The following is a 23,349-nucleotide window of genomic DNA, read 5'->3' on the forward strand; positions in this document are numbered from 1 at the left end:
TGCAAAAAAATACTGTTGTTGACATCCGAGGGGGGATATGTGTGTGTGTGTGTGTGTGTGTGTGTGTGTGTGTGTGTGTGTGTGTGTGTGTGTGTGTGTGTGTGTGTGACACACTGACAAAGCCTTTGAGACATCTTGTCCTTTTAAATGTCTGTTTATTGTTTTTCAATAAATACTCATTAAAGTGCAAATCATAACAGCAATATCATGCAGTGCATAACAAGAATAATCCCAACCCCAAATCAGACAGAGACAGCTGAAACACAACGTCACATTCACACACACACACACACACACACACACACACATACAACACACACACACAACACACACTGGGGTATTTACGGTGACACTGATCACAGGAACCCCACCGCAGATAAACAGAGTGTTTATACTCACTTTGGTACAACACGTTAAAGTCTGTATTTAAAGAGTGTTTCCAGCTCTAAACACAGAGGAGAGTTTACCAACATGCCACTGGTAGTTGCATACAGCTGTACTAGTACAAGCAGTACATCATGACAGTAAGTACTGGTTATATCAGGACCCCGGGACCTGGATGCATAGCGGGGCGGTCCTTGATGAAGTGTGATCTAGAGGCTGCGTGTGCGGTGGCTTGTTTCTGGCAGCACGGAGACGTAAACGTTTATTTAGAGGTGTTTTTACGTGATGTACAGACGGAGAAAAAGGCAACGCTACACATGACGTAGCGACAGAACACGCATAATAAAGGGATTCAGCAGAGGAACGGAGAACGTGGCTTCACAATGCTCCCATAAGGCAAAAAAAAAAAAAGGACTCAAACTTGTTGCAGATGATAAGAACCTACAACCTCCTTCTGCATGAAATGATAGTACCTGAACATAAACACTGTTTCTGTTTGAATAGTCGTAGTCCAGACGGGATGTGTGCAAACCTCCAACATGGCCAAACTCTCCCTGTTATTCTGCAATGTAAGTCCATAACTCTTAAAATAAAAATGTCACTTTTCATGACAGTTTTATTACAAATCTCCGCCTCCTTTCCCTTCGGCCAATCACGTGCCTCAAGCCTGTGGATATAACAATGATGGATAAGATGTAATTACTAGGAAGAGTTCAAATGTTCTGTCAGGTGTGTCTCATTCTTCAAGAAAAGCTCATTTCAGATATTTATGTAATAAGGTGTTTACTCTGAGCTTTTCAGATGTGACTTTAGCAAATAGTTTACTGATAAAAGCACCATTAACATGTCTGAAGACTGTCCATTTGTTTTAGACGGTCTTAAAAAAAAATCTATTTTTGAGTAATTATTTTACCAGCCAAATCTAATTAATTACAGGATTTTATAACTTTTGTTTGAATACATTTAATTACTGACTTCTTTCTTTACAGGGCTCGTATGAAATAGTCCTATTAAATTAGATGTTAATAAAGTTAAATACAATTCCTCTTCGTTAGGTTTATGTCGTGGTTCACTTCTTGCTTCTTTCACAAAATACTTTGTCTGTACTCTCTGATGGCGTTTTTTGGGGAGAATACTACGACAAACAGCACGTTGCACATAATGCCTTTGTACATGCTGAGTATACGCAAGGTTATACGCCTGGCAGAGATAATAAAAATAAAGAAAATTGAATATTTTAAATAATGACCATGTTTGGGTTTCCCCATTAGCGACAGCAGTCTAAAGCAGAGTACGTACTACTACCACTCCAACCTGTTTCACTGGAGACGCAGGAGAAAGGAAACAGTCCAGTGATCTCCATCAAAACAACAAAACCCAAAGAGAAGACGCACGGGAGGATTCATCTGAGCACCAGCTTTCTCCCGAACAAAGAGAAGTCTGAAGAAATACTCTACGACAACAGCGATGCACAAATCTGCCACAGAACGACCCGACAAGACGATGCAGAACATTTATAGAACCTGTGATGCGAGAAAACAGGAAGTGAGTTCTACAGTTTAGACGGAACAAACAAACAAACAGCTAAAGAGAAGAAACACACACAAAGTATCGTGATTTGTCATGTGACACGCTCCACCCATCTGATCTCCACCACACACACACACACACACACACACACATACACACACACACACACACACACACACACACACATACACACACACACACACACACACACACTCTCTCCATAGACACATGCACAGCATTGCTGCGTTGCATTCTTTAAGGCAACTGGAGGAAGGTTTCTGTGGCTTGTTTCTGTCCCTGCAGCTGATACACACCACCTCACATGGATTATCATAAACACCCTCATTATCTACCCATCACAGACACACTAATCAAGTCAATTACTGCTAATGTGAGTGCTAGCGTCGGTTGAAAATTGACTTTCGGAGTCATTTATGAAGTGAAATAAACTTTCGCTCAAAGAAGAAATCAAATTCATGACCTCACGTTGGGCTGTAAATTCACATTTGCACATTTTTCTCATTTTAAATAGCGTTAAACAGAAATAATGTTAATAATTGTAGCCCTAAAAACTGTGACAGACTGACAGACATCTGATATCACAGGCCTGCATACCTTTTCTTTAAATGACATTCTGTACATGCATGAATGAGCAGAATATTAGCAGTCGCTCAATTTCTTATTTGTTTTTGACTATGTTTGTGTGTGTTTTGCATATTTATGACAGCTACTGAATGTTTAAAATGATGGAAAAGAATCAGCAGAGATATGATTGTCGCGCATGCACAGTCTCTTTGAAACACACCGATCCAGTCCGTTTGCTGTGACACAAACAAAGATAATAAATGGTGTTTGTGGAACGTCACGTGAGATGTTGTGTATCTGGGCCTCCACACAGGACGCAGTCGGTACCGTGCAGAGTTATCGCCCGGCTAACCCGCTGCCTCTAGGTCCAATCATCTTCTACGATCTATCTACGATGCAGTGCTTAAATAATAGAACTACAGTGTCTAGAAAAACAATCTCTAAAAAATAAATATGGATCTGATATCTAAATAATAATCTTCTTCATGGTGTATAAAGTCTGTTTTTTTGGTATACGTCAGTCACCCCTTTTTGCTACGTCACATTAATATAAATATAATATACATGGGATAACAAAAAGCTGTTTCTTTACAAACCATATACTTTACATTATTACATGTGACGTTCCCTCAGAACACAGGGTTAATGTCTTCAAAATATAAGACAAGAAGCAGAACTGACCTCCGATCAGTGTCTGGGGGTAAACTCAGCAGGGTCCCGCAGCGGAAAGTGTTATGGCAGGTGATGACATTTCAGCAGTTGATAATAGATTGAGGGTATTTGCGGGAGGAGTGACGGTGAACTTGACCTTTGGCTGACACTTCACCGGCCTCTCACTGGTTCACAGATTCCAGTCCCAGGATCAGTTTTCAGAAGCTGTGGCCCGATGTTTAAAGCTCCCAAGACTCTGACGCAAAAACTGTGTCCGAATAAGAAAAAACAAGAAGCGAGTGATCTGACTTTCTGAGAAAAAGGACTCCTGTCTCTGTCTCCTTTAATCTGAGGTGACGGGCTTTGGAGAGGAGACAGAGAGAGGAAGTCACTCCGAGCATCTACGCTCCCTTCGTCCAGGGTTACGGCGGCGGTCTCAGCGCGCCAGAGTGGTGATCAGACTGGCGCACATTTCAAAGAAGTCCATGGTGTGTGATCCCTGACGGGGGGTGAGCAGAGGGGAGCTGCCGGACAGAGACCCCGGGAGGGAGGAGCTGAGCACGGGGAAGTCGATCGCCTGGCTCGCCGAGTCGATGCTCAGTCTGGGCCTGTGGAGGCCGGCCGTGGAGCCCGACCTCTGAGGGGTGGACGAACCCGATTTAAAGCCCGCCGCCTCCATGATGTCATCTGTTGGGGGGGGTAGAAGAGGGGTAGAAGCATCAGCATGTTTCAGAATGTTTTTCGAGATTTATCTATGATTATTTAAGAATTGTGCCACCACCAAAACAAATTCAAAATATATGTATTAAGTAACGGTGCTAAACTCCAAATTCAGAGCATCTATATGATTGATGGATTGCCTCCACAAGGCAGCGGCTAGCAGCTAGCAGCTAACGGTGCTAACAGACCCAACAGTGCTGACAGAGCTAACTGAACAGAACTGGATTGTGGGCCTACTCTTCCACAGCGATGGTCGGGACGCCATTATCAGCTGTAACTGCAGAATAAGTGCAGTGCAGAGCATTAGGAGATTAGCTAGCCAGTGGGGAATGCTAACATGCACTAAAAGCCACTGATCCACTATATCTTCACATAACAAAGACTTGTTTTCTGCTATATTAATGCATTCTTTTTTTATTAAGTTTTTAATTAAGCACCTTTAATAGTTTCTATTCTGTTGAATTACAATCTTTATTTTTGCATGTCTACCTGTACTCCTGATTACTGGAATCATATACATTTTTAATCTGTTTGGAAAAGGCAAAAAACAGGCTTGCGTGTAGAAAAGCACATGGATACCTACATGTGTCTCTCAATCAATGTCAATTAAAGAAATGTAGCTGGAAGAACTGCAACTAAACATACGTGAAAGGCCTTTAGGTTCTTTCTAGAGAGAGGTGGTCCACGCAGAAATGCAAGTTTATGCTAAAACAAGGACCAGAAGTGCACTCTGCCACCTGATCAACAAAAACACCAACTCAGCTGTTCCACCTCCACCAAAGCAGATTTCAGACACAAAATTGGTTCAGACAAGAGAACTATATCTGTACCTACACTAAGGTAGAGCCACATGCTTTGCACAATAAAACCTTTGTGTATGTATTATCACTAATTAGAAACGTTGTGAAATCGGTGTAGTCGGTCACTAACCGTCGATGCTCTTGAAGTCGAGCAGGTAGGATCTGCTGTCCACCTGGTACAGCTGCAGGCTCATCTTCACCAGGGTTCCCGTCACTGGGTTCTTCCTCCGCACACGCAGGTGATACGGGTTCACCACCTACAAGAAAATAAACACAGTCTGGGTGGTGTGTCGGTTTATGTGTGTCCTGTATGTATGTATATGTTTGTATGTGTGAGATTACCTTCCAGTCGAAGCTGAGTTGCCTCATGGCGCGGTACACCTCGGCCATGATGTCGTACGGCCGGCTCTGACTCCTGATCCCGAGGTGCCACTTGGACTTCTTCACCGCCAGCGGTTTGGGCCGGGTGGTGTTGAGCGCGTCCAGAGGACAGCGGGACTTGGGGCTGTCGGCCAGCAGCGGGGGCATCCTCTCCGGGTGGGGTTTGACCCCGGGGGGCAGCGGCATGCCCTCCTCTATGAAGGAGCCCTGGGGGGGGCTGGAGGCCAGGTAGAACTCGCTGGCCTGGGTCATGATGCGCCGGTTGTCTATTATCAGGTGATAGGCCACAGCCAGCTGATCCTGAGTGCAGAGGGGAGGAGGGAGAGTCAGTAGAAGAGTAAAGGTCCCGGGAGGCGTTTTGATTGATGCTCCTGTGGCGCACTGCAGGCATCCGATTAAAAATGACAGCATCGCAGAGGCAGCAGTACTTTAAGAAAAGGTCAACATTCCCTGAACACCTTATCTCTTAAATCATTGATATGATATGAATGAAAGTTTAACTAGATGACATGAGATTGGGGTCATGCGATTCACTAGATAGAAGACACTCTGTTGGAGTTTTTGGGACTGAAAAAACGCTGTTTTACAAAGACGTTACAGAGTGAAGCTTCTCTTCCCTCATAAACAATCTTTGACAACAGAGCAGAGAGAACACACACCCGACAACAACAAAGTTTTATTTGGTCTACCATTAGTTACAAACTAAATGTAGGACAAATAGTGACAGCTGATGTGAATTACTGAGGGCGACGTTAGGTATTTTAACCAGCGACAGTAGTATTACAATTATTATTATTGTTTTGAATTTTTAATAAAATAGAGTCCTCTGGTGAAAGAAATCCTAAAAAATTATTCAAGCTCTTTTTAAACAGATACTGTGGCTGCAGAGGTGGAATCATGATGAGGAAACGTTTGGAGCTTTTTATTCTCAAAGCTCCACAAAGTTCTCCCATTTTAAATCAAGCTTAATGCTTTTGTTGCCTGTTTAGTGATTTAAAACAATAGCTGTACTTTAAAACAGTGCGTCTGGGCCTTGAGGACTAACCTGAGAACCGAGATTGAGATTATTAAACCTACAAAAACTGTAATGTTGCCACAAATGTGAGAGGAGGAATGTGTGTGCATTAACAACATAGGGTTTAAAGTTAAAAAGTTGCTTTAAATCTAGTCAGCTGATCTGTTCCCTACAGGTGTGAGGGGGCGTGGCCTGGGGAACAAAGGGGGGAGAAATGTTTGGGGAGGGAATTTTGATTTTGTTGTTTTGAGAGGAGAGACGGGGGAGTGAGGAGGGAGCCGGGCAGCCTTCTGAGGAAAATAACCACATTTAATAAAGTTATTAAATGACTTGTATTCTACGACTAAATCACGTGGGCAATTCAGAGAACATTCAGACAGTTTATTCTTTCACTTTACCAACGAACTAAAACAATGTCAGATTGTTATGACTCCAGAGATGGACCCGGAAATATAAAACAACATAATCTTGTGGCGTCTGACTTTAATATAACAGTCACAGTTTAATAAATAGAGAAAATGCTCATTTGGTTCTTAAGAAAATGTGAATATGTTTAGTTAGTTTCTTTAAAAAACCATGACTAAATATATTCATCAACAACCTTCTTTTCCACCACTAAGACAAGACGATGACGAGGCGCCACTGACGTCACTAAATGTTGTCACTAATATCAACATGCTATATTGTTTATGAAAGAAGAATATATTTAAATCTAGTCTAAACTGAGTGACTTAACGTGGTAAAAAAGTAACACTATTTTGTGTACCTGTGGATCCCCGCTGTAAAGGCTGGACACAAACTCTGACTCGGTGCATTCAAACTTCTCGCACACTTCCCTCACGGCCTCCTCGTCCAGGACCGAAGCGTCGTATGAGGGGTCCTCAGGGAACAGGTAGCCCGGCAGGTCCTGCTTGAACCACTCGTCTTCCCTGACAGAGCAGAGGATAAATCAGTCACAGTTCTTACTGTTACCTACAAAAACCAAACCTGATGGGGTTATGGGTCAGAGATGAATCTTAAAATGTCACCGTATGTGACATTTAAAGCTGCATGGAGTCAAACTGTCGTCAAACACAGGAGGCTGTTTGTGTGCTGACACTTCAGACCTTTAACGTTACAGAGCTAGAAATCAGACACAACAACACTTCACAATGATTTAAAAAACCCCGACAGAATGAGCACCTGATGTCTTTGATGGTGGCTCTCTTCAGAGGGTCCACCTGCAGCATGAACATGAGCAGCGAGGCCACGGGGCGGCTCAGGTACTCTGGGATGTAGAAGACGCCTCCTCTGATCTTCTTGAACAGCGTGGGGACGTGCTCGTCGTCGAAGGGCAGAGTGCCGCACAGCAGCGCGTACAGGATCACCCCGCTGCTCCAGATGTCCACCTCTGGGCCCGCGTAGAGCCTGGCAGAGGGATGAGAAGACCAGACACGCAGCAGAGTTTTATTTTGGCGGTGACGCAATACACATTTCCTTCCAAAGGTTGTATCATAATCCACTATTCTACAGGTAGCGGTAATGCGGCAAGAAATGCAGTGAAGCAGAATATTAGTATTATTATTTTTTGCTTAGGAAGGTTTGTCACGGAGTAAAATTATCCTGAAGTATCTTAGTTGCGGCCGTGATTCTTTAGAATATGAAACGCTGGATCATCCTTTATTAAATGAGAGGAGATAAAGCTGACCCACAACATCTAAAGCAACGCACCATTGGGCCGTCAATGACATCCACCGTCTGTTTAATTGAGGGATAAATTGAAAATGATGTGATTCTGTTTCAGACAGGGATCCTGATCTACATTTCTCACTGTACTCGTGTTCTGTGTTATAGGCGTAATTATTTAGTGTGAGTCCCAATCTCTAGTTTCAAGTCTTCTTCAACACAGCATGATGTTCATTTAGTAAATGATGCTCCATTTAGAGTCAAACAGACCATAAAGCAGGGGATGCTTTAGGGCGGGGCTACACAGTGATTGACAGGTCGCTACACAGCCGACCTCCGAATAAGGATAGAGTCGTAGCAATGGGAATCCCTCACCAGCTCCACCCACTCATCCAGATATGGTCAAACCAATGGGTGACATCACGGTGACATCACGGTGACTACGTCTGCTTCTTTTATACGGTCTTTGTTAGAAATGCACGACTTAAAAATACTACGCACATGTGTTCATGCGACACCTTTAGTTAGACCTCAGACACAAAGTGTGTTTCTGTGAGTAACGCTGAATATAAACGGGACTTTTATTCCTTTGGGGTTGGGTTTGGCTCGGAGTTTTGTTCTTTGTAAGCCGTATATAACTACTGGGGATTAAACGATTGTCTTCTCGACGCATTCATCGCTGCCACCGCACGCACACCTTCCTGAGATGACCTCCGGAGCGGCGTAGTTGGGTGAGCCGCAGCTCGTCCGTAGGAACTCCCCGTCTGACATCATGTTGGACAGACCTGTTGGCCCAAAGACACGAGACACATTAACACCCTCCTGTTCTCCTCTGTGAACTGAAGTATCACTATTGGTCCTCTGGTCAAACTGAACATGACCCCCAGACAGCGAGGACACCGCTGATATCTTCATCCTCGTTTCCCCGCCGAGACTGTTAAGCTCCGAACACAAAGCTCTTCTAATTGGATGAGCCTCCCTAACTCACTCTCTCTCTCTCTCTCTGTCTGTCTGTCTCTCGTTCAAACGCTAAACGCCAGACGCTCTGACCTTCCCTTTTTTTTATCTTTCCTTCCTGTTCCCTGAACGCTCCCTCTCACTGCTGCTCTCAGCCAAAACACTTCCCCTGCTCTACTCCACCACCTGCTATGCCCTCCCTATCGGATGACACCGGGCCTCAAGGCTTCCTGCCAGACGTGATATGAGACCCGGCCGTTGCTAGGTGACTTCTCCCCACCCAGCGCTGCCCCGCTGTGCACGAGGACCTTCATGTGTTTGTGCAAAATAGTTTTCTCTCTTTCATGGTCGTATTGCGTCAGCCGCAGACTCTGAACCAAAAACAACCATGCCACGGTCCACGACAAACTGTGCTCTGTGTGGAATGAATTATCTTTAATAATGAGGTCAACAGGTGCGTGATTGTGATTTCACACTTTTCTACAAGTGTATAATCATGCTTTGTCTAATGACTCTGCAACAAATGTTCACTTTCCTCAAGTTCTTGGTATCTCCGCTCAGCTCGGCCTCAACCTCTCCGTTTATGTTGTTCTCATCCCCCCGTGGACATATTCTGTTATGTTTTCCCTCTTCTTAAATTCCCACAACAATTATTCTGCCAAGCCAATCCTCTAATTGTAGCTCCGTGCTCAGGGGGGAGGATCCTACCGAAGTCGGCTATCTTGGCGTTCTTGTTGGCATCCAGCAGGACGTTCTCAGGCTTCAGGTCTCTGTGGACCACCATGTGCCTGTGGCAGTAGTCCACGGCTGAGATGATCTGCTGGAAAAGACGGCGGGCCTCCGTGTCCTCCACCTGAAAGACACAACATGAGTTTTTCTCTTTTATTGTGGTGGATAACGCGGCGTCTTTGTGTAGAGCGAACGGATCATGTTCGGGGTTTGTCGTGGCTCAGGGTTCAGGTAAAGTTCAAGGAGGATTATAGCAAAATGAAAATGAAATGTGTGAAAGACACGAGATATAGTCTGCCTCCGCCAAACAGTCAAGCAATCCAGAATGTTATCGCTTCATCATGTTATCCTATAAACAGGGCTCAACACGCACTTTAAAAGTGGTTACCAGGCATCAACTTTAAAAATATGGTTGCTATTTTCAGTCACCTTATATTTTGAGTTTTCAACATAGGTATTAATATACCTTAAAGCATGCATTTAAGCTTAATAATGAAAATGCAACATTATAGAATTAAAGCTTTCTTATATTAACTGAACACATGTCTGTGTAGTTTGTGTTTTATCTTGTGCTTTCAAGAACTTGATTCTGAATTGAAATCCGTTAACGTGAGTCGTTAATCAGATAAGTTCATGACAACCCGGCTGTTTTTCCTAAACCAAACTGAGTGGTTTTGTTGCTTGATCCTAATAATTAGGAAATTAATTCTTGAGTTAGGGCCACAAAAAAATGTCACATTGACCTTTGAACACCAAATTCTAATCAGTTCATTCTTGAGTCCAGGTGGACTTTTGTGCAAAATTTGATTTCAGGATTCCCTCCCGGATGTTGAAAAAAATAAGACGGACGGACGGACAACACGAAAACAGAATTCCTCGGGTCATGACTGTCCCCGGTGGAGAGGCATAAATATCACGTGAGCATTGAAGGTCAGTGTGTAAATAAACATTGACATAAAGGTGGAGCAGCGATGGTGTGTGGGGTTGTTTTCAGAAACAATACATCATATCACCTGGAAGTTTACAACAGTGAAGAAAGCAGGAAAAAGTAAATATACATGTGCAAAATTTATGTCAGCAATGAAGATAATTGCAATTTAAATAACAGTATTTTAATATCTATACAGAGTAAGAGAATAATTTAAAATGTTCTTATGGAAAGGCAAACTTGCTCCTACAACTTACCCTAGAAAAGTAACATTTATCAGTGTGTTTATGTAATAACAAAGGGATGGAAACACCCACATCAGAGTCTAAGGCAGTCACCACACCTGCCAGGTACTATCCCATAATTGGTGTTTAATAAAAGGTAGTACTACACACTACACATGACCGTTTATTCAACCTGAGCCGCCGTCAGCAGTCAGCTAACAGATGAAACGTCTTACCCGTCCGTGTTTGCAGATGTAGTCAAACAGCTCCCCTCCAGACACATACTCCATCACCATGAAGAAGTCTGTGGGAGTACTGATCACCTGGTACCTAAAACACAAAAACATGTACATTATAATTAACACTCTTAATTATAATACAACTCTAAACTTTTTTTTTTTATCTCATCTCCAAAACCAAATGTGTTTACTTCAAAATATGCACAGAATCAATATACATAAACGAGAACACAGGAAAGGCGAGGCTGAGCGCTGACGTACGGCTTCTGAGTGTCGGCATTACTTTCATAAAGGTCAGCTTTATTAGAATACAGGGCCCAATCTCATGAGTGGTTGCTCTGGTGAGATCCTGCACTTCTTCACGGTCTACTTCGTTCCTGTCGAGTCAGTTGTAGCGCATCACGGGAGAAATAAAGACAAATAAAGACTAATAAAGGCTTAATAATTAAGCCTTTATTAGTCCCACAATGGGGAAATTATTTCTCTGCATTTAACCCATCCCGGAGGAGCAGTGGGCTGCAATGAAGCGCCCGGGGAGCAACTTGGGGTTAGGTGTCTTGCTCAAGGACACCTCGGCATGTTGCCGGTAGAGGGGTTTGAACCACCGACTTTGTGGTTACGGGACAAGCGCTCTACCTCATGTGCCACAGCCGCCCCAATATTCATAGAAAATAAATAAATATATATATATATTCTATGAAATACAAACAGTGAGAGCACTTGAGGGAAATGTTACGACATTTATTCTTCTTCACTTCATGCTGGTTTTACAAACAGGGTGGATATATCAACCCCAGCCTGCTCTGCTCAGTCCGGTGTCCATAGAGGCCAACTGTGTGTTTCAATACATACGTCTGTTTGTGAGTGTATGTGTTTGTGACAGAGCGTTCCACAGAGCTCACATATCTGCCATAGCTTAGAGTGCTACAGCGGACTAACCCCGGCCTAAAAATAACACTGGAGATTGTTGAGAGAAACATGGACTGACAAGGAGAGAGAGAGAGAGAGAGAGAGAGAGAGAGAGAGAGAGAGACGGAACACACAAGGTCAACCAGAAAAAAAATAAACCAAGAGGAGCCGAGACACCTGGATGAGGACGAGGATTAAGTCTGGCGGGAATAACGGGAACTTCTATCATCTTAACTGGAGATTTGATGTAACCAGAAGTGTGTGTTCCACCTGTGGGCATGCTCGGTACAGCGCAGCGCTAGTAATAATAATAATAATAATAATTAAAAAAAATAAAAGTGGAATGCGCCGAGATCATGTTAAGTGTTTTGTTTGTGTTTAATATCGTTTTAGTTGTATGATTTTATTTTGGTTTTGTTTTATTTGTTTTCAGTCCGGTCAATGGTTTAAATTTGGGAGCAGTTTGTTTGAGTGTATCATGAACCAATCAGTAACTGTTTATGAATTCTTTATGGACTGAAAGAGTCAAAAGCATTTCCATTCAGTGTTGTTTTTCCCATCCATCCAAAGATGCACTTTATGGTTCCCTCTATAGATAAACGTCTTGTAAACAAGCTTTGTAAAAGTGTTTGATTTCAATTCAAACCAGATTTCTTTTTAGTTTAGGGGGGTATGATTGAAATTTTGTTTCATATTTATTCTCATTATTATCTACCCAAGATCTTCCTTGTTGCCAGTGTTTTGGTACTTTTTGTAAAAAGAAAAAACGTTGAATGAAATCTTAAGTAAAGAGGTAAATGAAATGAAACACCAAAGTATGGTTTACATTTTGTACTACCTTGTCATTTGCAAGTGCCTTCATCATTTCAAGTGTTGATTGTAGAAAGAAATGTTATGTTTTTTATTTATATAGCACACTTTTATATAGCACACTTTAAAATACAAAGAAATCTCAAGGTGCTGCACAGGGTAGAACAATCACAATAATCAAATATAATAATAAAACGCTAAAAAACAAACGAAAAAATAAAATAAGAATTTAAATAAATGAATTAATTTAATCATAATGAAATCTAAGAATATCTATTAAAACTGAACAACCACCCAAACACAAGCAATCTAAATGACCAAGACCTTAGGGGAAGGCAGAGAGGAACAGGTGAGTTTTAAGATTTGAAAGTTTTAAGAGCAAAGAGACAAAACATCACAACTCATTCAGCAGAGCCTGATCTGGTGCTCCACTCACAGCTTGATGATGTGCGGGTGTCTGAACAGTTTGAGGTTCTGGATCTCTCGTTTGATCTTGCCGACGACGTCCAGGCTGCGGATCCTCTGTCTGTTCAGGATCTTCACAGCCACTTTATGGCCCGTCAGCTGGTGCTCTCCGACTGCAAAACAAAAGAATACAGACGTTTCAGAAGCAGGGTTTTAGAGATTAAAGTTGTATATTTGCCGGGAAATCTTCTGAGATCAAAACGTGGTACATTTACGAGAAAATAACTCGCAAATGTAGAGGAAAAAGAAAAATGTAATATTCTCTCAGATTACAAAGTCATACATTTGTGAGAGAACTCTCTTGTAAATGTCAACCTTTATAGTCTCAGAGATTGTTTTAGATCATTTTCTCGTAGATTTATTACTTTAATCTCAGAGAATTTATATTTTATTTCTCTCAAATGTATGCCTTTATAATCTCAGAGAATATTCACGTATTCTACTTGTAAATTTGTCATTTCTTCTCATTTATTTACCCCTTTAGTCTCAGATCATTTAAGTCTTATTTATCTCACATTTATGCTTTTATAATCTTAGCGAATTTTCCCATATTCTTCTAGTAAATGTGTAAGTTTATTCTCTTAAATTTACCACAGAACTTTAAACTATTGTCTCCTCTGGCTGTGTTTCTTATGTTTAGTTACCTAAAATGGAAACTGGAGACTTTTTAAAAGCTTTATCATTAAACAAATGTTTTCATGATTCTTGTAACTATTTTAACTCCTTTTGTTTATCGTGTTGTTTCCGTTTTGCTGATTGTGTTTCTTCTTTTCAGCGATCACAATCAGGATATTTATTTAAAGATTTAAAACAAACTGTTTCAACATAACAGGAACTTATTATAATAAGTTACTGAGGGGAGAGAGAGAGAGAGGGAGGTGGAGAGAGAGAGGGAGCAATTGAAGGAGAGAGAGAGGGAGAGAGAGGGGGGAGAGAGAGGGAAGGAGAGAGAGAGAAGGGAGATGGGGAGCAATTGAGAGAGAGAGAGAGGGAGCAAGAAGAGGGAGAGAGAGAGAGGGAGCAATTGAAGGAGAGAGAGAGAGGGAGAGAGAGAGAGCAATTGAAGGAGAGAGAGAGAGATGGAAGGAGGAGAGAGAGAGAGGAGGGAGCAAGAGCAATTGAGGAGAGAGAGGGAGAGAGGAGAGAGAGAGGAGAGCAATTGAAGGAGAGAGAGAGAGAGAGGGGAGAGAGAGGGAGCAATTGAAGGGAGAGAGAGAGAGGGGGGGAGAGAGAGGAGGGGGAGAGAGAGCAATTGAAGGAGAGAGAGAGAGAGGGGGGAGAGAGAGGGGAGCAATTGAGGAGAGAGAGAGAGAGAGATGGAGGGAGAGAGAGAGGGAGGGAGCAATTGAAGGAGAGAGAGAGAGGGGAGGATGGAGAGAGAGAGGAGAGGAGGAGAGAGAGAGAGAGAAGGGAGGAGAGAGAGAGAGAGAGAGGAAGGAGGAGAGAGAGCAATGAAGGAAGGAGAGGAGATTGGAGAGAGAGAGGGAGAGAGAGAGGGGGAGAGAGGAGCAATTGAAGAGAGAGAGAGCAATTGGAAGGGAGAGAGAGGGGGGGAGCAATTGAGGAGAGAGAGAGAGATGGAGCAAGAGAGAGGGAGAGAAGGAGAGAGAGAGAGAGAGAGAGAGCAATTGAAGAGAGAGAGGGAGAGGAGAGAGGGAGGGAGAGAGAGAGAGGGGGGGAGCAATGGAGGAGGAGAGAGAGAGAGGAGAGAGGGGGGGGGAGAGAGAGAGCAATTGAAGGAGAGAGAGAGGGGGGGAGAGAGAGGGAGCAATTGAAGGAGAGGAGAGAGAGCAATTGAAGGAGAGAGAGAGAGGGAGAGAAGAGAGAGGAGAGAGAGAGAGAGAGGAGAGGAGAGAGAGAGAGAGAGAGAGAGAGCAATTGAAGGAGAGAGAGGGAGAGAGAGAGAGAGAGGGAGCAATTGAAGGAGAGAAGGAGAGAGAGGGGGAGAGAGGGGAGAGAGAGAGACCATGTCTTTCTTTAGGCTACAAACAGTCATGAAGCTTTAAACACATTTAACTGTGTTAACTTAACTTAACTTAAATCTCACTCATGCATCACCCTGAAGCACCCTATCATCAGTAACACCGTTGTCATAGCAACCTTCGATCCAATTCATCATCTGAATCTTTACGTCTATTTCAGCGACGTTTACGTTAATTGCTGTGACGCGACAGGTCACCATGACTACCTGTGGGCTTAACCCCCCCCCCCCCCCCCCTGCGTAGATTTTAACGGTTTACGTTACTTGCTGTGACGCGGTTAAATCATTTTTTCTGACCGCGTCACCATGACAATAGGTGGGTTTAACCCCCCCCCTCCTCCTCCTCCCCTCAGACGACGCAAGGTCACGCAGAGCACGTAAAACGTCATAAATGGTGAAATAACGGCCGGAGGGGGGCGGGGCTACGCTCCCAACTGAAAGACGTTAAAAACCGTTGCGACACAGAAAGCAGGACTTAACTCTTCACTTTGCCGAACGTGCCCACTCCCAGCGTGTCCCCCAGCACGTAGTGCCCGATCCGCACACGGCCCTCCAGACGGGGCTGCTGCCGCTCCGCCATGTTCCACTGACGACCGATAACAGACCGTTAACAGACGGTAGGGGGGTGAGTGAGGGAGGGGCGGGGGAGAGGAGAGGAGAGGAGGGGCGGGGCTATGAGAGAGAGGAGAGGGGAGGGACTGTCACAGAGAGAGAGGGAGAGAGAGAGAGCAATGGGAGAGAGAGAGAGAGAGCAATGGAGAGAGAGGAGAGGGAGAGAGGGAGAGAGCAATGGAGGAGAGGAGGAGAGCAATGGAAGGGAGAGAGAGGGAGGAGGAGAGGGGAGAGCAATGGAAGGAGAGAGAGGGAGGGAGGGAGAGAGAGAGAGGGGGAGAGAGAGCAATGGAAGGAGAGAGAGAGGGAGAGAGAGAGCAATGGAGGGGAGAGAGAGAGAGAGAGGGATGGAGGAGGGAGAGAGAGAGAGCAATGGAAGGAGGGAGAGAGAGAGGGGCAGAGAGAGCAATGGAAGAGGGAGGAGAGGGGGAGCAATGGAAGGGAGAGAGAGAGGGGGAGAGGAGAAGGAGAGAGAGAGAGAGAGAGGAGAGCAATGGAAGGAGAGAGAGGAGAGGGAGCAATGGGGAGAGAGCAATGGAAGGAGAGAGAGGGAGGGGGAGGGGAGAGGGAGAGAGCAATGGAAGGGAGAGAGAGAGAGAAGGAGAGGGGGAGAGCAATGGAAGGAGAGAGAGAGAAGGAGAGCAATGGAAGGAGGGAGGGAGAGAGAGAGGAGAGCAATGGAAGGGAGAGAGAGAGAGGAGAGCAATGGAAGGAGAGAGAGAGAGGAGGAGGGGGGAGAGAGAGCAAGAGGAGAGCAATGGAGGAAGGAGAGAGAGAGGGCAATGGAAGGAGGGAGAGGGGGAGAATTTTAGTTAATTCTGGTTCAGTGTTTATTTACTCACACACACACACACACCAAGTTGAATTGAGGGGGAGAGAAATAAGAGTGAGAGAGATTTGATTTTAAGGAGAGATTTATTTTTGAGTCAGTTTTTTAAGACTCAATTAAAAAGCCACACTTCTAAAATACATAAATAAATAAATAATGTACACAAGGTAATCAGCAACACAAGCTCTCCTGCTGAGACACAAACTGTTTTGAAAACACCAGAGATGTTAACAGAGTCCAGGTCTCCTGCTGCTTTATGAAAACTAAACTCCTCCAGCATTCTGGATTTGATCATGCTTCTGCAGACAGGGACGGGCTCAGCGTGGAGGTCTTCCTCCACCTTTCTCTTCCTGGTTATATACACCGCCATCTTGGCCTGCCCTAAAACAAAGTTTAAAAGCTGGCTCTTCTGTTTGTGCTGGCGAGTGTATCTAAAACCAAGAATAAAAACCTGCTTGCTAAAAACCTCTTTAAAACTGGTAAAAACAACTTGTAAAAACAGAAACAAAGCAGAAAGACGAGGACACTCATAAAAACAGTGAAAGATAGTTTCTCTCCTGCCACAAAATGGGCATTTGTCTTTCACTGTTGGTTTATAATGGCTACAAATGCGTTCACTGCCATTATTCCATGGAGTACTCTCCACTGGAGGTCCCCGTGTCTCTTACTCAGTGGAGGTTTGTACAAAGACCTCCACTGAGGTCCGGAACCTTGATTTAGTCCAAAGTAGTTCCTCCATGGAGTGTCAGTCCTTTTGTCCAGTGTTTTTGTGTGTAGTGTTTTTACCATTAGTTTATAGAAGGTCTTTCCCGAGGCTCCCTCCAGGGAGACCGGGTGAGCTGGCTGCAGCAGAGGCCCAGAACAGTTTTTAAAATCCAATGCCAGGAAGGTGGCGGGAAAAGGGTCCTCCACGTTCGGGGACCCGGATCCATTGCTAAAAGATTTTAAAAGCAGGATGTCTTGACCTGTGAGTTCCTGTCTCCAGTGAAGAAGGGCTTGTCCAATGAACCTGGTGGACCTGATCCCCAAACCAGTTGCCAGCCCCGTGGGGTCCTCCAGTTGGGGTCCGGCCAGCTCCACCACCTGGCCCAGCGTGGAGACCCCTGCAGCCTGCAGCAGTCTGGACAGGGTGGCCCCCGCCCAGCTGGGATGAGTGAGAACATTCCCATACAGGACGGGCTCCTGCAGCAGCCAGTGCAGCGAGGCCCCCTGCTGCCTCCGCTCCTGTTTTAGCAGGTTCCACACTGTAAAAACACTTTTATAAAAACCAGGAAGAGATGATGCCATTACCTTATTATTATTCATTAAAAACAAGCTAAAATCCAGACCCAGGCTGTTAAAACGTTGCAGGATGCACCGGGATAGAGGTCTCCACAGAGTGTCCTCTGGCCCAGTCAGCAGCCTCTGGAGGAACTGGAGGCGGAAGGCAGCGCCCCTGCTGGCCAGATGGATCAGGCCCTGCCCCCCCTCGTCCTTGGGAAGGAAAAGGACACTCTGTGGGACCCAGTGCATCCTGCCCCAAAAGAAATCCACTAAAACCCGTTGTACCTCTGATAGGAGGGAAGCCGGAGGATCGACACAGGCCAGCCGGTGCCACAGGGAGGACGAGACCAGGTTGTTGAGGATCAGGGTGCGACCTCTGTAAGACATCTTAGGAAGGAGCCACTTCCACCTGCTGAGGCCCCTTCACCTTCTCAACCACGTTGTCCCAGTTCTTGCTTTTTGAGGTCTCGTCCCCCAAAAATACCCCAAGGTATTTGAGTCCTCCCTTCTTCCAAACCAGGCCACCAGGCAGCCTGAGCCGACCCCCAGCTCCCCCCGACCATCAGAGCCTCGCTCTTCCCCCAGTTCACCTTCGCAGAAGAAATACGACTAAAATCCTTTATGGTGTCAGTTAAAAAGTCAATGTCTTGTTGTGTATTGACCAACACAATCAGATCATCAGCATAGACAGACACATCACACTGGGGGAAGCTCACACCGTTTAGTGTGTCTACCAGCTGTCTGATCCTGTGGGAAGAAGCAGGATGAGGCTCAGGATGATTCCTGTCCAGGGTTGGATCAACTGTACAGTTAAAATCCCCCCCTAAAAACATAAAATCATCGTTACCACAATCTCTCACAGCATCACTTAAAATGTCTAAAAATGCCATCCTACCCACCCCATCGGTGGGCGCATAGACATTTAAAAACACAAGCTTAACATTCTCAAATGTGGCTTCAACTTTCAATAAAACACCCGGAACTATTTCTTCAGTAACACACGAAACAGGTAAAAAACTTTTGGCAAATAAAATCCCCACCCCTCCACTCAGACTGGACTTATGGCTTAAAATCACCTCCCCATTAAAAGCCATCCTCCAGTCACTCTCCATGTCAGCTGTGCTGTGGGTTTCCTGTAAAAGCATCACGTCAATTTTTTTCATCTCCATCATTTTAAAAAGTGCAGCTCTTTTAAAATCAGCCCTGGCTCCGTTCAGGTTTAAAATGCTGATGTTAAAGTCACACATTAGTGGAGAGTTTAAAAAGAAAAAAGCAGTGATAAAACATGTCAGTGTATAAAAGCACAAGATCTTATGTTTAAAAATCATCTTCATCAGTGATGATTTGCGCTTTCACTTTAACTATTAGTTTCTTTAAACGATATACTTCTTGTTCTGTTAAAACCACTTCTGAATTTTCAGACTTCCTGGTGAGAGGACGAGCTGACTGGATAAATAGTTTCAAGTTGTTAAAATGCTCCTCAACCACAGTAAGTCTGGCTCCTTTAGTGACCTCTAGGAACCTCTTAATGTCTGCTGGAGCATTCAGACTCTGCTGCTCCTCCTGAGTGAGGCAGAAGTCACTCTCTGACTCTGCTGAACCTTTTTTTTTGGATTTAGAGTTTGACTGAGCAGATTCTGATTGTTTCCTCTTTTGGGAAATCTTCAGAAGTTCATCATCAGACATGTCTTCATCTACTAAAGCAACACACACTGACACATCTTCAGTTCTCTCCATCACAGTATCACTCGGTTTCCCCTTTTCCTGTTTCTGTCCTTTCCTTCCCTGTGTCTCGACACCAGCTAATGAGGGGGGGTCACTAATCACGGGGTCGGCCCCGACCACCGGGGTCGGCGCCCCCGCAGCTCCTTGGCCGCTGTCTCTGAGCTCCTTGGGCAGTTCCTTCGACCTCATGATTCTCATTTGTTCTGACATGCATTGTGAGCTGTAAGGTCTTATATAGACAGGTGTGTGCCTTTCCTAATCAAGTCCAATCAGTTTAATTAAACACAGCTGGACTCCAATGAAGGAGTAGAACCATCTCAAGGAGGATCAGAAGAAATGGACAGCATGTGAGTTAAATATGAGTGTCACAGCAAAGGGTCTGAATACTTATGACCATGTGATATTTCAGTTTTTCTTTTTTAATAAATTTGCAAAAATTTCTACATTTCTGTTTTTTTCTGTCAAGATGGGTTGCTGAGTGTACATTAATGCGAAAAAATTTTTTTTTGAACTTTTTCGATTTTAGCAAATGGCTGCAATGAAACAAAGAGTGAAAAATTTAAAGGGGTCTGAATACTTTCCGTACCCACTGTATATATATATATATATATATATATATATATATATATATATGAATGTGTACCAGTCACAAGTTTGGACACACCTTCTCATTCAATGGTTTTTCTTTATTTTTATTTTTTTCTACATTGTAGATTAATATTGAAGACATCCAAACTATGAAGGAACACATATGGAATTATGTGGTAAACAAACAAATGCTCAACAAACCAGAATATGTTTTATATTTTACATTCTTCAAAGTAGTTGGATGAGAAGGTGTGTCCAAACTTTTGACTGGTACTGTATATTATTCTGAAATGGGCCATTCTGCATAATTAGCATAGTTAATGAGTAGCCTGTGTTTACTTTTGGTACTTTAGATTATGCAAATTATTCTGTACTTTTACTAAAATAGGTTAAATATTTGGAAATGCAAGACTTTTTACTTGTAACATAGTATTATATTGTAGTACTTTTTAGTTACTGTCATATATTATAAAGCTATTCTGAATTGCAGAGCCTATGATTTGAAAATGTGGACAGAGGAGCATGACTGGGTTTCTGTTGTGTTTGTTTGTTTAGTGTTTTTCATCCATCGTTGAAAGTGGAGGCCCTCATAGCAGAGTCCAGTGTCCCCTATGTCTCCATCAAACCGGTTTATCAGGTCAGTCATAGTTTCTTTGTTATGCTCATAAATAGGTGCTTCCCATTGTTCAGGGGCCTTCTTTAGGTCATATCACACATAGTTGGATTTTTCTTTTGTTGGCCCCTATCGGTAATGCATCAGTCCCATATGTTTTGAAAGAACAAGTTACTACAATGCATTAAAAAGCCTCAAACTGTTGATAATCTTCTCTAAACTTTTTGGGAACAGACTGAGCTGATAATGAAATAAAATAAGTGAAATTCATGGATAGATACTATGTGAAAAAGATTGAAAAGAGTTGTTCATATTCAACCACTAGATGGCAGCATAAGTTTAATTAATCACCATCCAGTCTTCCTTGAAATTGAAAAGCACAGAAGTTTTCTTATCGAAGTGAAAAATTAGTCATTGAATCCTGTACCTTTTTTTTTTTAAATACATGTATTCTCTGTTGATGCTTAGTTTCAGTGACCGGAGCAAACAAATTAGAATTTCCACTGACAAAACTGTATTTTCTGAAATAAACAATGTAGATTAAGGATCTGAAAAATTGGGTTTATGTCCTTTATCCTGTTTGGAATCCTCAATTAAACATAAGCTCAGAAAAAACACCTTAAATAAATATGATGATTCTTAAAAAAGTTCTTTTTTAAGGATTTAATACAGGCAAAATGATATGCATAAAAACCACAACAGAATACATATATATATATATATATATATATATATATATATATATATATATATATATATATATATATATATATATATACAGTACCAGTCAAAAGTTTGGACACACCTTCTCATTCAATGGTTTTTCTTTATTTCTATTTTTATTTTTTTCTACATTGTAGATTAATATTGAAGACATCCAAACTATGAAGGAACACGTGGAATTATGTGGTAAACAAACAAATGCTCAACAAACCAGAATATGTTTTATATTTTACATTCTTCAAAGTAGTTGAATGAGAAGGTGTGTCCAAACTTTTGACTGGTACTGTATATATATATATACACAGGTGGGGGGGCTAACACTTTGGGTCTGTGTCCGGTAGGTTTGCTCAGTAATCCATCCATTGAATGTTTATTTTTGCATAAATACACCAAAGCAGTTTTCTTGTATTTGAAAAGCTTCTTAACCAAATTCTGATGCTTCAATATGAAAATCTGGCAGCACGAACTGATGACACATGCTGTTACATTTATTGTAAAAAAAGTAAGATACAAGTCACAATAAATCAGTCCTTTGATGTCTATTTCTAAGCAGATTATGAGAAAACTTTACATAGACCTATATTTAGCAAGAATAAACATTCATTGTACATTGACAATCACCATCTATAAAACAAACACATCCACACATCAAACGGTCTAACTAAATAGAATTCTGGATTACAAAGTTTTCATTAACATATATTAAAATATATATATTACATATATATATATGTATATATATGTATATATAAATATATATGTATATGTGTATATGTATGTATATGTGTATATATATGTGTGTTTGTTTGTATGTATGTGTGTGTATATATATGTATGTGTATATACAGCGGGTAAAATAAGTATTGAACACGTCACCATTTTTCTCAGTAAATATATTTCTAAAGGTGCTATTGACATGAAATTTTCACCAGATGTCGGTAACAACCCAAGTAATCCATACATACAAAGAAAACCAAACAAATACGTTCAGAAATTAAGTTATGTGTAATAAAATGGAATGACACAGGGAAAAAGTATTGAACACATGAAGAAAGGGAGGTGCAAAAAGGCATGGAAAGCCTAGACACCAGCTGAAATCTATCAGTAATTAGAAAGCAATCCTGCACCTTGTCAGTGCAAATGAATATCAGCTGGTTCAGTCCCAACTGATGGCCTTTGAAAAGGTGTCTCATTACCAAGGTGACGCACAAGAAACATCTCATGATGGGTAAAAGGCTCTCTCAAGACCGCTGCAACCTTATTGTTGCAAAACTTACTGATGGCATTGGTTACAGAAGGTAAACTTCTGAATGTTCCAGTGAGCACTGTTGGGGCCATAATCCAGAAGTGGAAAGAACATAATTTCACCATAAACCGGCCACGACCAGCTGCTCCTCGCAAGATTTCTGACAGAGGAGTGAAACTAATTATGAGAAGAGTTCTCCAAGAGCCAAGGATCACTTGTGGAGCGCTTCAGAAAGACCTGGAATTAGCAGGTACAATTGTTTCAAAGAAAACAATAAGTAATGCACTCAACCGCCATGGCCTGTATGCACGCTCACCACGCAAGACTCCATTGCTAAAGAAAAAGCATGTTGAAGCTCGTTTAAAGTTTGCTGCACAAAATTTAGACAAGCCTGTGAAATACTGGGAGAATATAGTCTGGTCAGATGAGACCAAAATTGAACTCTTTGGATGCCATAATACACACCATGTTTGGAGGTCAAATGGCACTACACATCACCCCAAAAACACCACACCAACAGTGAAGTTTGGAGGTGGGAACATCATGGTGTGGGGCTGTTTTTCAGCATACGGCACTGGCAAACTTCATATAATTGAAGGAAGGATGAATGGAAAAATGTACCGAGACATTCTTGATAAAAACTGCTGCCATTTAGCAGGATGATGAAGATGAAAAGCGGGGGTGGACATTTCAGCAAGACAATGATCCCAAACACACAGCCAAGGAAACTCTCCATTGGTTTCAGATAAAGAAAATAAAGCTGCTAGAATGGCCCAG

General features: G+C 42.7%; 1 protein-coding gene across 1 annotated transcript; it reads right to left on the reverse strand.

The window, feature by feature from the left end:
- Positions 1–137: 137 nt before the first annotated feature.
- Positions 138–15,581, reverse strand: prkaa2 (protein kinase, AMP-activated, alpha 2 catalytic subunit). Its single transcript, XM_054602784.1, has 10 exons — positions 15,454–15,581; positions 12,964–13,105; positions 10,806–10,899; positions 9,397–9,541; positions 8,429–8,516; positions 7,249–7,473; positions 6,833–6,995; positions 5,013–5,351; positions 4,801–4,927; positions 138–3,837 (listed from the first exon to the last, which is right to left on the reverse strand). The coding sequence occupies exons 1-10, from the start codon at positions 15,551–15,553 to the stop codon at positions 3,587–3,589; spliced, it is 1,674 nt and encodes a 557-aa protein (XP_054458759.1). The 5' UTR covers positions 15,554–15,581; the 3' UTR covers positions 138–3,586.
- Between the last annotated feature and the right edge of the window lie 7,768 nt (positions 15,582–23,349).

This window comes from Anoplopoma fimbria, chromosome 8, assembly GCF_027596085.1.
Source record: "Anoplopoma fimbria isolate UVic2021 breed Golden Eagle Sablefish chromosome 8, Afim_UVic_2022, whole genome shotgun sequence".
Lineage (NCBI taxonomy): Eukaryota > Metazoa > Chordata > Actinopteri > Perciformes > Anoplopomatidae > Anoplopoma > Anoplopoma fimbria.